General features: G+C 31.2%; 3 protein-coding genes across 4 annotated transcripts; all 3 read left to right on the forward strand.

Annotated features, from left to right (window-relative positions):
• The first annotated feature begins 3,521 nt into the window (after positions 1–3,521).
• Positions 3,522–4,084, forward strand: AT1G57760 (ECA1 gametogenesis family protein (DUF784)). The gene has a single exon (NM_104571.3). It carries the CDS (start codon positions 3,601–3,603, stop codon positions 3,946–3,948), a length of 348 nt encoding a protein of 115 aa, NP_176087.2. The 5' UTR covers positions 3,522–3,600; the 3' UTR covers positions 3,949–4,084.
• Positions 4,085–6,602: 2,518 nt separating this feature from the next.
• Positions 6,603–8,501, forward strand: AT1G57765 (uncharacterized protein). Of its 2 annotated transcripts, NM_001198326.1 has the most exons (4): positions 6,870–7,096; positions 7,484–7,513; positions 7,815–8,072; positions 8,224–8,481. In NM_001198326.1, exons 1-3 carry the CDS (start codon positions 7,012–7,014, stop codon positions 8,051–8,053), a joined length of 354 nt encoding a protein of 117 aa, NP_001185255.1. In that variant the 5' UTR covers positions 6,870–7,011; the 3' UTR covers positions 8,054–8,072; positions 8,224–8,481. The 2 variants fall into 2 exon arrangements, with proteins under 2 accessions (NP_001077734.1, NP_001185255.1); NM_001084265.2 differs by lacking the exon at positions 7,484–7,513 and having other exon boundaries at positions 6,603–7,096; positions 8,224–8,501.
• A 113-nt stretch (positions 8,502–8,614) lies between these two features.
• Positions 8,615–11,819, forward strand: AT1G57770 (FAD/NAD(P)-binding oxidoreductase family protein). The gene is made up of 10 exons (NM_104572.4): positions 8,615–8,917; positions 9,228–9,451; positions 9,594–9,704; positions 9,833–9,886; positions 9,971–10,062; positions 10,160–10,355; positions 10,484–10,675; positions 10,766–10,924; positions 11,018–11,254; positions 11,340–11,819. The coding sequence occupies exons 1-10, from the start codon at positions 8,773–8,775 to the stop codon at positions 11,652–11,654; spliced, it is 1,725 nt and encodes a 574-aa protein (NP_176088.2). The 5' UTR covers positions 8,615–8,772; the 3' UTR covers positions 11,655–11,819.
• Positions 11,820–12,922: the final 1,103 nt, after the last annotated feature.

Below are 12,922 nucleotides of genomic sequence, written 5' to 3' on the forward strand. Positions count from 1 at the left end.
AAGACTGAATTTTTAAAATTAAAGAATCATTCGCTATATGACGTGAATTACTAAAAAACAATTTCAATACAAAAAATTAACACAGGGTAATAGTGCAGTAAATAATGGACAAATTTTTCTCACTAATATACGAGAGTTGCCAGACGAATTGGGGACATAACAATATATCCACCACCAGTGAGTTTAAAATTACGAATAAAGAAGACATTTTCATTCAAAAAATAAAATAAAATAGAAAAGACATATATATAAAATTTAAAGACTAATGTTACATAAATATCTCGCTTATCTCATTGCTAAAGACCTAGAACCTATTATCATCGCATATCCGTTGTTATATTAGTGACTGATTATATTTACCGACATATTAAATTTGTCAATAAGTTACCACATACATCATTCATCGCTATATTGTTAGGTAAAATATGTCTGAATTATTTTATACCGTATATTATGACGTATATTGTCATTGCTAATTAGTTCATAACTTGTTAATAATGTACATCACAAAAGTCGTGCATATTCATCATCCAACGGCTAAATTTAAGAGTCATGACGTATTAAATTTTACTGTTTTAAGAGTCATGACGTATTAAATTTCAAAATATGTTTTTTGTGGCCCTCTAATTTATCATATAATTTTTTAACAAAACTAACCCCTAAATCTAAACTACTAAAATCTAACCAATTTAATAAATTAGCCACTCACATAAAAATGACATGTTATGCGAGAAAAAACATCTTTCCACTACAATTAAATGAAAGATAAAATCTTCTTAACTACTTTTTTGTGAAAAAAAAAAATCTTCTTAACTACGTAAATTGTTTTATGAGAAATATGTTTTTTTTTTCTTCTTTTCATTGCTATTTAGATTTTGTATTTTACTTATTTATAATAATTTTTTACCTTTGAGATAAATTACTATTGTAATTACGTAAGAAATAATAATGTTTTACTGATTAGATCCATAATTTTCATTGATCGACCATGCGTATATTATACCGCCGGGAACCTTGTTTTGCTTATTTATATAGACTACATCGTTTTATTTTGTTTGAACAATTTAAACTGTTGTAAAAACTAATACTATTAGTCTATTACTCACCAAAAAAAACTAATACTACTATTATCTTATCATTTGTTAAAAATATGTATATACAATATGTATTTATACATATTAATGATGGACTGGTTAGTCTGGTTTCTAGTTAGTAGTTAATCGATATGTAGCACTACATCAATCAATGTTGTTCTTCCCTACAGCCTGGCTAGTCTGGTTTCTAGTTAGTAGTTAATTGGTTAGTATGACAACATTTTGGTTTTTATTACGTCCATCAATGCCAAAAGTTATCCTCTACTGTTTATACTATGAGTGGGTAATATTTATCTACTACTGTTTATATCTTAGATTTTTGTACTAATAATTATGATCCTCTTTGTTTCGTCTGGATAATTAGTTTTTTTTTTTTAAATCTGTATTTGTTTTGTAAGTAACAACTTCAGTTATAATCTAAAACTAGAAATTAACCCGCGGTATACCGCGGGACTATATTTTTCTTTAAAATGTAATATTGTTTTTTAAATGTAATATTTTTTTTTAAAGATTAACTAAAAATATATCATATTAATTTGTATTTTAAATAGATATCTATTTCTTTATTATTTAGTATATAATTACTATTGTTTAGGCTTCACTTTTTGAAGTATTAATACAAAAGATATATTTTTATACATTTAAAATTTTGAATATTTTATCCGCAATATATTGTGGACCGATTTTTTATAGCTAAAGTTTTTAAATTTTAAGTTATATTTGTTTTGTTAATATTGAATATTTTTTTTTGTGTTTAAGGTTGTATAATTGTATTTTGATTGTTAATTTTAAGATTTCATCCGTGATAAACTTTTCTTTATCAATATGTATCAAAACCCGTCATCCCATATAAATCCGTATATATTATCTCGTTAGCTAAATTATTAGTGTTATAAAATTCAAAAAAATAAATTATTATCATAATAAATCCAATCATTTTAGGATCCCACTCGTGGTATACCGTCCCTTAAATTATTTTAAATTTATACTACTAATATAGATTTTAAATTTATCATATAAAGTATATGATTTCAAGTTTTTGTGTTTTTTATTTAAATAAAGCAACGAATTAAATGATGATAGATTTTGTTCTTTTTTTTGTACGTGTGTATGACTTTTCTGTGAATATTTTAATTATTATAAATTAGTATTTTTATTGCTATACAAAATGTTAATATAAATATTTGCTATAAATTGGATTTCTGTATATTTTGTGTAGTAAAATTAACAGATTTTTTTTTTTTGAAGATACATTAAAAGATTGTGTAAAGATTTTTGGTAACAAATTAGGCAAGATATTGTTTGGTTAATATCTTTTTAAAATTTTGTAAAACTAAATAATAAATGTCAGTGGCATCCCTTGTAAATAAGTCTCAACTACAGGATTTATTTCATAAAATGATTGCAAAAATGTATATATAGATATTTACTAGATTTCTGATCCGGTTGTATATTTAAAAATAATTATGAAAATTTCAAAAGCATAGAAAAAATGAAAATTTAATCCAAGATAACTAATATTCATTGAAAACTTTTTAGTAGTATAATAATTAATTAGATAAACATAAATAAATTTCTATAATTTATACATTAAAATAATAAAATTATAATATATATAACCATCTATATAAACTTATATATGTATATGTATATCGGAAATTCGGAGTGGAGCGGATATCTGCCTATTTTAATGTTTATAGTTGTGATTTATTCCGCTTTAAACGAATATCAACTTTTGAGAATTTGATTTGCTTCGTAAATCTACAGAATATCCAGATTTTTCGACATGAATATGCATGCATGTATGTTTTTTTACACTCATGAACATTTGAAATAAATTATATAATACCTTTTATATGTTATTGCTCGAACTTTCGACTGTTCTTAATATCTACACTTTTTTTTGTCAAAGTATATTTACAATTCTTTTAACAAACAATATGAGGAAGAGGAATGACAAGAGCAAATTGGGCACTATGGGACATCCATAAAACTGAGCATGTGAAGGTATACTCTTTAGAGTGTCTTTGACTCTTCTCTGGAGGTTAGGTTTCCAAATATTGAACATAAATTCTGGTGGGTACAAGCTCTTCGAGTACTTAGTATTTAAAACTTGTAAATATTTTACTTAAAATCTTATCTATGTAAAGTTTAAACTTTATATCAAAACATTTGACTTCTAATTTTGATATAATTTTAAATTTTAATCCTCAAGTTTATATGCTGAATTTGATGTCACTAATTGCATTTGAATTTAAATTTCAAAAAACAGATTGAAAAGATAAAATTTAACGTACATTGTTTATTAATTTATCAAGAAGTTAAAAAATTCACATTAATTTATGAAGTTAATTTTATAAAGTTTATTTTAGCTACGTTAGATATTCAATCACCTATAAATAGTTTAGATAGCTTCATGTATAGAATACCAAATAAAATACATACTTTATTACATTCTTTTCATACAGTAACAATAAGTCGTAAATTCTAAGCATAAGAAAAAAATATGGCTAAACTAAGCTCCCATGTTACTGCGCTATTCATTGTTGCAACTTTGGTGTGTGCGTTTATTCCTGTAATTTCTGTCGAAGAAGCTGAAGCAAAATCATTATGGAACACTTGTCTCGTTAAAATCACTCCTAAATGTGCATTGAATATAATCTATGTTGTTTTTGGAAATGGAACCCTCATTGAGTCGTGTTGCCACGATCTTGTCCAAGAAGGAAAAGTGTGTCACGATAATCTCATTAAATATATTGCTGATAGACCAAGCTTAATTGGTCGTGAAACACAATACTTGAAGAAGAGGGATGACGTGTGGAGTCATTGTGTGTCAATCTCTAAAACTGCTTAAAATATGTGTGATTTAAATATTATTTTGATCAAATATATTTCTATTTTAATTTTATAACATTTTTGTTATTATAAATTAATTGCTATGTATTAAATTTAATACAAAATAAATTGAAGTAATCTATCCCAAGATGAACAAATTTTGTTTCTTTTTCAAAAATAGAAAAAGGTACATATTTAAAATAATCCAAAAATGATAATGGAAGAATACCATAAGAACACTGTTAGTTCTGTTTATATGTTTTGATATACGGCTAACTGTAGAATCCAGTCAAGGTAATAACAAAAATAATTATTTTTTGTCCATTTCAAGCAAAACATTAATTAACCTTTTTCAAAAAGATTGTTTTTTTACTTTTTTATCGCAAAAGTCCTTAAATCAAAATCTCCTAACATTAACAACCGCTTTTTGTTTTTCTACACAAAACTTCAATTCGAAACTAAAGAGAACATTCAAACGGGTGTGTGAAATCCGTTTCTGTAGTAAATTGAATCATTTATTTTTTTGAATTTTATCTTGTTTGTTAATAGATTTTTTTCATAGTAGATGTCAAAAATAATCGATTGAAATAATAATACGATGTTTATATGTAGTACAAGAGCATCTCCATTGTCTAAGAAACTCAAGATAGTTTTTAAAATTTAAATACTAATCTTAATTTAAAAAAGATTTGACCACATAAAAACAGATATGTAAGTGGAAAAGTCTCTCATTAGTGTACTATATGAGAGATATTGCTTCTATTTATAAAGTTTTATAAGGTTGATAATATATTTTTGGATGGTAATTAGCTATTATTCGGAGGTCGATCCAAATATTTAGCTCAAATTGTTTTGGAAAAGTCATGTAATCCTCTTAGGGTCGTGTTAAAATTTGAAATATATGCTTCAAGTTTTTACGAACCAAACCAGACCGAACTCAGATATATGCGGGTTTTGCAGGCTTCAGATTGGACCGAACTAGCCCATATAATCTTGTTATTAAAAAGACAATTACCCAATAAACCGACTGTTCATCCCAACCAAACTGAATTTCTTGGATAACCAAAACAAAATTAAAATCCTGCTTATCGGTTTACGGAAAAAACTGAAACCGACCGAAAATAAAAACTTTTTGTTATTTCGGTTTTTTCAAGGGTGAATTAGCTAAATAACCAATTCCTGCAAAGAAATTAAATATCTAGCACCATAAGTTGTCGAATTCAGAGAGTAACACATTAGGTGTGTGTAATGACAACACACTCCTTCACCACACACTCATTCACCCAACTCTTTCATTAATGTTTAAGGCGCGTGAAGAAAACAGAAGTGTAGTGAATTATGCTGACGTGGTCTTTTGAGGAAGAATAAAAGTTTAAGTTATGTTGAGAAGAGGAAAGAAAAATATGATTAAAATATGTTCACCCCTCTTAATATTGTTTACTACATTAGGTTAACAATATTAATTGGTTTTAGTTAATAATACTATTAAAAAAACAGATTTTTTTGTGTATCTAATATGATTTGAATTTTAAAAATCGGATACGAATTTCTTAAAAAATAAATAGTGATACCAAATTCTATACATATCATTATAGAAAAATAGAATAGTATATATTTGTTCAAACTAAAATTTTGATTTCGATGAATCCAAATAATCAATTAAATATTTTTTGATGGAAGGATACTAAACCCTAAGATAATATATAGGGAACCCAAGGGTTTTAATCTAAAACAATGATTAAATCACTTAACATCTTTAATCAAAATAAACAATTTATTTTAAAACGTATATAGTACAATGTATACGTAAATAGTATATTCACAAAATAGAATAGTATCTCTCAAAAATCTTCCAAAATCAAAATCGATTTATTGGCTTTTTTCCCTTTAGAATTTCCAACATCGTAAACCCTTTATCGCTTCTAGATCTAAGAAATCCATAACATGATCGTCAATTTGCTGTTCATAATTCTCAATTTTATTTTCCATGGTTTTACAAATTAAAATTCTCATATGAACTTTGATGGGAAAGTGAAGATTAATTTGACATAATTGGCGAAAGGATTTCCCCGGATTTTTCTAGTATTCTCTGGCTGACGAAGGATAAATATAGTCAGAGTATTATTGCGCTAATGGTGTTGTTATAAAATAGAGTAAATCAGATTTGAGTGATCCTATCGACATTTAAGATTGATCCATATATAATTTTGACTTTTGTTCAGTTGATGGTGATGTATGTAAAGATTCGTAAGAAAAGGGAGAGAGAGATGAAAGGAGCACACTTCATAAAAGAGAAGAAGATTTATTCACTAGGATGTCTTTTGAAGAAGAAAGAAGAAGGAGAGCGAGATGTACAAACACAGTAAGAAAAGGGAGAGAGATATGAAATGAGCACACTTGATAAAAGAGAAGAAGATTTATTCAATAGGATATTTTTTGAAGAAGAAAGAAGAAGGAGAGCGTGATGTACAAACAGAGTATAGTATTGTCAATATTACATATATTATACATAATATCTCTTTCTATTGTTTGAAGTGTTAGTTTACCAATTAAAGTATTTTTGTTGGTTATATTTGCCAATTTTCCTTTTTTCAATTCAATAAATTATTCGACCCGTAATATTCATAATGTGCAAATCGATCCAAAGGAGAGAACCAATCTCATTTACGGAAGAAATGGATCAAGTGAGAATCCAAAACAACCTCTCAATACAAATTAAAGTTTTGAGAGATCTATCTACTCTCAAGTTTAAGTCCATCTTTGTATAAAATTTTTATAAACTAGAACATTTGATGTTCCATAAATATTTTTTTTGCGTGTTCTTGCTATGAAAAATAATGTAATAATTACAAATAATATTAGTAGGATTTCTCCCAAGTAAACTATATTATTCACCTAATAAACGTTGTTCATCGCTAATTTACCTAAAACTGCAAAACTCTTTGCGTTTCCTCATTTTGTTTTCTTTTCTCGCACAACTAAAAAAAAAGAACATTGGAAGCTTCTTCTTCCTATTCTTCTTCTGCCAAACAGGAATCGGTCCTTCTTTGCGCACAAGCAAAAATCCAAGAGACATCGAGATATGAGAGAGATCTCGATCTCGACGATTACTCTTTCATGGTCGCATCTTCTACTCTGCGCTTCGATTTGTCTCCACTTCTTCTTAGGTTCGTCTTCTTCAGATCTGTGATTTCAATTTCACAAACCTGTTTCTCTTAGGTAGAATCGTTAGGTTTTGTAAGATTTGGTAGTGATTCCGCTAGATTTAGCTTGACTTGGCTCTTTCTCGATTTCCCAAGAAAACATTGTTTGATTTCTCTGTTCCTACGATTTCAAAAGCATCACAATTTGATTTGACAATCAAGACAAGTAATTTCAAGTTAAACATGTCGGTTTAGTGAAAATTCAGTTGTGTTTTCTGGGCTTTGGTCAAAAGTTTGTCTTTTTGAGTCACTTTTTGATCTCTTGATTATCTGTAGTTTAAATGGTAAATGATAACAATTTGGTATACTGATTTGTTACTAGCATCATGATATACTTGTATGAATCACCAGCAATGTTGTATCTTGATTCTGTGTATCAGTGTATGTATGACCAATGAAACTGTTCTTTCGATTCCTGGCTTTTGGAGTTGTACATTTGCTTTCTCTTCTATGTTTTATTGAGCATATGCTTGTAGCAATTGATCATATTCCCTTGCGATAGGCAACAGATTCTATACTCTTTTGAGGATAGATCGTGTAGCTTCTTCAGGACTATTGATATTCGCTGCAACAAAATTTACGATTAAGCTGATTTTGTTTCATGCTAACATAGCGTCATCTTCTAGGCTTCTTGAAATCCTTAGCAGCTTTGTGTTGATTCTATTGCTTATGATACTTTCAGGTATATCTGGTGATCCCAATAGTTCAAGTACTGGAGCAAAGGCTGAATCTCATACTTCTTCCAGCAAAACAGGCACGAAAGTGATCTTTATACTGCTCGGGTTTGGTGCTGTAGCGGGACTTTCGTTCTTCTTGTACAAACTGTGGCAAAAGAAGAAAAGAGATGAGCAGTATGCTCGGCTATTGAAACTGTTTGAGGAAGATGATGAACTCGAGGTTGAATTAGGCCTACGTGATTAAGAAGAAAGCAATGTCTGAGGTATGTTTTCGATTGTTTGCTCTTGTTGTTACTTATTAGTTCCATCGTTATGATAACATCGATAAGTAGTAATATGAGACGACTGAAATGTCATAGATAAAAATTGTTATTTACGCATACAATGTTAATGAGATATAACTGTATTTGGCAGGTGTATGAGATGATCATACAGGCATTGGAAATATTGAAGTATATATATACTTAAGCTGATGTAATTGTGATTGATCATTTCGAATTCTCTGGGTGATCTCGCCGTTTGAGGCTCTGGAGAAAGTGTTTCTTCATTAGCGTTAGGTCAATTATTGTAAAACATTTAAATTTCTCAACTTCTTCCATGTTCTTTGATTTGTTGCTTGTACAATTTAGATATTTGTCTCAGATCAACCAAGAATCATACATATTTCCAATCACATTACCTTTTTACTCGTCGTCTCTGATCTGTTTCGTGATTCTTCGTCCAAAGATTATCCTCCATTTTTGTCATTAATGGGCTTGGGCTAGTTAGATGTACCCATTTTAATTTAGCCCATATTCATTGACACTTGTTATCTAGTGTTGAACAAAAGAAAAACGAAGAATAAAGCTAGTGCATGTAACAACGTGGCTGTTTTAAGGCCTCTTTTGATACGTAAGAACAACAACAAGCCCGCCAAATCCACACACAGAGACAACACTTGTTTCTCTCTATCTGTCCTCTCCAATGGCCGCCAATTTCTGCGGCTTGACGCTTCAGTCTCCGTTTCTCTATAACTTTAGTCGCCCAACGATCAGATCTTCTTCCTTCATACGGTCTTCGTCTTCTTCATCAGCCTCTTCCAATGGCAATCTTAAAGAACCCTTCTCTGGTTAACTCTCTCTCACTTGTTTCAGCAAAGGATCGAGTTATAGAACCCATATGAGCAAAATTTGATCTTGTGTTATTTATGCATTTCCTATTTATTCTGTAACTGAAACAAGAATCTAAAAAATCTGCCAAATGCTGCAACATACAAATACAATTGCCTTGTTTCTTGAAATGTGTGTGTAATAAGCACACTAGAATTAGGTCGTGAATCTAATTAAGTAGTTGTCTAATTGAACAGTTACTAAAGTTTCCAAAAGTTAGCTAGTTTTGTGTCATGTAAGTAATTTAGTGTATGGTTGTGTGTGTTTTAGGGGAGCCTGAAGCAGATGTTGTGGTAATTGGAAGTGGGATAGGAGGATTATGTTGTGGTGCATTGTTAGCTAGATATGATCAGGATGTGATTGTTTTGGAGAGTCATGACCATCCCGGTGGCGCTGCTCATTCCTTTGAGATCAAAGGGTACAAGTTTGACTCAGGTCCTTCTCTGTTTTCTGGTTTACAATCGCGAGGTCCTCAAGCAAATCCACTTGCTCAAGTACAATGTTTCTCTTCCTTAAAACTCTTTTTTTATTCCATATGTCGGTTTTAGGGCTTTTGGATTGGGATGAAAATTGATCAAAGTCTTTGTCTTTGGGATTTGTCTCTTATGAATTTTAGGTGATTGTGCTTTTTTTCAGGTTCTTGATGCTTTAGGGGAATCATTTCCATGTAAGAAATATGATTCTTGGATGGTTTACTTACCCGAAGGTGATTTCTTGTCACGAATAGGCCCTACGGATTTCTTTAAGGTAAAAAAGTTTAGCTTATGTTGCTATGTTGCTTTGTTCTAGTTACAAATGATAATGAAAATGTTAGATGCTCTGGTGAACCAATTATTGTATCTCTGATCTTGTTCAGTGTTTTTTTTTTTATTCAGGATCTTGAGAAATATGCCGGTCCAAGCGCAGTGCAGGAGTGGGAAAAGCTTCTTGTGGGTGCCTATGTGTGAATATAAATGACATCTACTCGTGAGATCTCATCTGCTAATAACCACATGACTATGATGAACCTGCAGGGAGCAATACTCCCTCTGTCTTCTGCTGCTATGGCGTTACCACCATTGTCTATTCGCGGGGATCTTGGTGTTCTCTCCACAGCTGCTGCTAGGTATATATCAGAGTACCTTGTTCTATGTGTATAGTCAGTCATCTTTTCCTAGGTGTTTTTTTTTTATCAATGACTTCTCTTTTTTTTTTCTTGTTAGATATGCTCCTTCGCTTTTAAAATCTTTTATCAAAATGGGTCCTAAAGGAGCGTTGGGAGCGACAAAACTTCTCCGCCCGTTCTCGGAGATCGTTGATTCTTTGGAGTTAAAAGACCCGTTTATACGAAACTGGATTGATCTTCTCGCATTCCTGCTCGCAGGGGTCAAATCTGATGGCATACTTTCAGCAGAGATGGTAGCCACTTATGTTAACTGTATCCTTTATTCCACAACATGTCTAACATGGAAAAAAGAAACAAGATTATCATACTTTTGGTGCAAAAGATCGGTTTAAAATGAAGTCTTTGTTTCTTATGTGTGCAGATCTACATGTTTGCAGAATGGTACAAGCCAGGCTGCACATTGGAGTACCCTATTGATGGCACCGGTGCTGTGGTTGAAGCGCTTGTCCGTGGCTTGGAGAAGTTTGGTGGACGTCTATCTCTTAAAAGTCATGTCGAAAACATTGTTATCGAGAATGGTAAAGCTGTTGGAGTCAAGCTAAGGAATGGTCAAGTACGTAGAATTCATGAATTTGCATAAATATCTTTGATTCTCTCTGTTTTTCTCTGATCATTCCTTATTTTTGATACGGAAATGATTCAGTTTGTTCGAGCTAGAAAAGCTGTGGTTAGCAATGCATCGATGTGGGATACTTTAAAGCTCTTACCTCCAGGAGCTCTCCCAGAATCATATGTAAAAGGTGTGAACACAACACCTCAATGTGAATCATTCATGCATCTTCACTTGGGATTCGACGCAGAGGTATCAAAAGGAAAATCCACTTTACCTACGTTTCAGTTTTGTGTGTTTGTTATATTCTTGGTTTTGATGTTTTTTTAAGTGGAACTGGAATAGGGAATAGCAGATGATCTTGAGATTCATCATATCGTTGTGAATGACTGGGACCGCGGTGTGGATGCTGACCAGAATGTGGTTCTGATATCTGTCCCTAGTGTTCTTAGCCCAAACCTTGCACCACCGGGAAAACATGTTCTACACGCTTACTGTCCTGGAACCGAACCTTTCGGTCTGTGGGAAGGTCTTGATAGAAGAAGTGCCGAGTACAAGAATCTCAAATCCCAACGGTCCGAGGTACCTATTCATTTTTGTAATCTTCAGTTCTCTGAATACGAAAAAACAAATCTTAACCAAAATGTACTGGTACCGTTTGGTGAAGGTGATGTGGAGAGCGGTTGAGCGGGCATTAGGGCTAGGGTTCAAAAGAGAAAAGTGCGAGGTGAGTTTGGTTGGAACACCATTGACGCATCAGAGGTTTCTAAGGAGGAATAGAGGAACATATGGGCCTGCAATAGAGGCAGGTAAAGGTACTTTTCCTGGCCATTCCACTCCCATTCCGCAGCTTTTGTGTTGCGGTGACTCGACCTTTCCCGGGATCGGAGTTCCTGCAGTGGCAGCTAGCGGCGCGATTGTGGCGAATTCGCTAGTTCCTGTTTCCAAGCATTCACAGCTTCTTGATGCCATTGGCTTGTAGAAAGATGTGATATTAATCTTATATAATAAAGTTAGTTTCCTTCAAACTCATATTCTTAAAAGTTAGACATGATCTTGCTTTTGACATGTCTTTTTAAAAAACTCAAATGTATTAGTACATATCATATAATTATATCATTATATTTAAAATAGAAAAATCTCATTTAAAATATTAGTTTACCATTTTGGTTAGTTTAAATCAGGAACTATAGATCTGGTGATTTAAATCCTCAATTTTATGTTAAATTTTTAATTTAATTATAAATTCTTTTTGACTAAGCCAATTGAAGCACAAGTTTTTCTTTTTCGGTGCCATCAATCGAGCTAGAGACGAGATATTACTTCGAATTCGAAGAAGAAGAAATAATTCAAAGAAGAGGAGTGAATCTGTAGAAGTAGAGAGAAGAAATCAAAAATTGGTTTTGAGGATCTAAGGTTTGTGATTTGGGGAATTTCTAATGATGTGCCGTAATTGCTTTAGTCAACTCCGAATTCGAGTAAAAAGAGAGAATCCAAAGAAAATGAGAGAATCATAAGAAGTAGAGAGAAAAAGTCGAAAATCCATTGATGGCGCATAAAAAAAGAATATATGCCTCAATTATCCTAGTCAACAAGATTTCGTGACTAAATTGAAAGTTAAACATAAAATCGAAGATTTAAATTAACATGTCCAGAATTTGTTTAATGATGCTAGTCATAGTAAAAAAAAAATATTTTGAACTTTGGGTTTAATCTAAAAAACAAAAATAGTACTTGAATAATATATTCAAAAGAGAGGGATATGGTTTAGCTCCATAATTATTAATTATGCAAGACTTCTACCAAAAAGATATGACCTCTGTCAATGGACGAAAAAACATATTTCACAGATGCCATACTAGATAAAACATATGAAAAAAACTAGAATTTAAATCAAGAAAATCCATTCAAAACATTGAAAAAGGTAGCATCAGATTGAACTAAACATAGTTAAATGATTGAGCGGACAATATTCACAATGTTAAGCCAACCTATTTATGGGTTTGGAGTCTAATGAACTTTTACAACAACTATAACATGAATCTAAAAGTAATATTTATATAAATTCAAAAAGATAAATGATTCAGTTTACTACATAAACGGATTTCGCACACCCTTTCGAACGTTCTCTTTAGTTTACAATTGAAGTTTTGTGTAGATTTTGAAAAAAACGGTGGTTACTGTTAGGAAATTTTGATTTAAGGAATTTTGTGATGAAACAGTAAAAGATTATTTTAAAAAGGGTTAATT

Source organism: Arabidopsis thaliana (assembly GCF_000001735.4).
Source record: "Arabidopsis thaliana chromosome 1 sequence".
NCBI classification, from domain to species: Eukaryota; Viridiplantae; Streptophyta; class Magnoliopsida; order Brassicales; family Brassicaceae; genus Arabidopsis; species Arabidopsis thaliana.

Coding starts and splice junctions, on each gene's coding strand:
- AT1G57765 (NM_001198326.1), top strand. CDS start 7,012: ATGAGAGAGATCTCGATCTCGACGATTACTCTTTCATGGTCGCATCTT. Junction 7,097..7,483: donor TTGTCTCCACTTCTTCTTAG/GTTCGTCTTCTT, acceptor ATGAATCACCAG/CAATGTTGTATCTTGATTCT. Junction 7,514..7,814: donor TCTTGATTCTGTGTATCAGT/GTATGTATGACC, acceptor TGATACTTTCAG/GTATATCTGGTGATCCCAAT.
- AT1G57770 (NM_104572.4), top strand. CDS start 8,773: ATGGCCGCCAATTTCTGCGGCTTGACGCTTCAGTCTCCGTTTCTCTAT. Junction 10,676..10,765: donor TCAAGCTAAGGAATGGTCAA/GTACGTAGAATT, acceptor GAAATGATTCAG/TTTGTTCGAGCTAGAAAAGC. Junction 11,255..11,339: donor TCAAATCCCAACGGTCCGAG/GTACCTATTCAT, acceptor CGTTTGGTGAAG/GTGATGTGGAGAGCGGTTGA.
- AT1G57760 (NM_104571.3), top strand. CDS start 3,601: ATGGCTAAACTAAGCTCCCATGTTACTGCGCTATTCATTGTTGCAACT.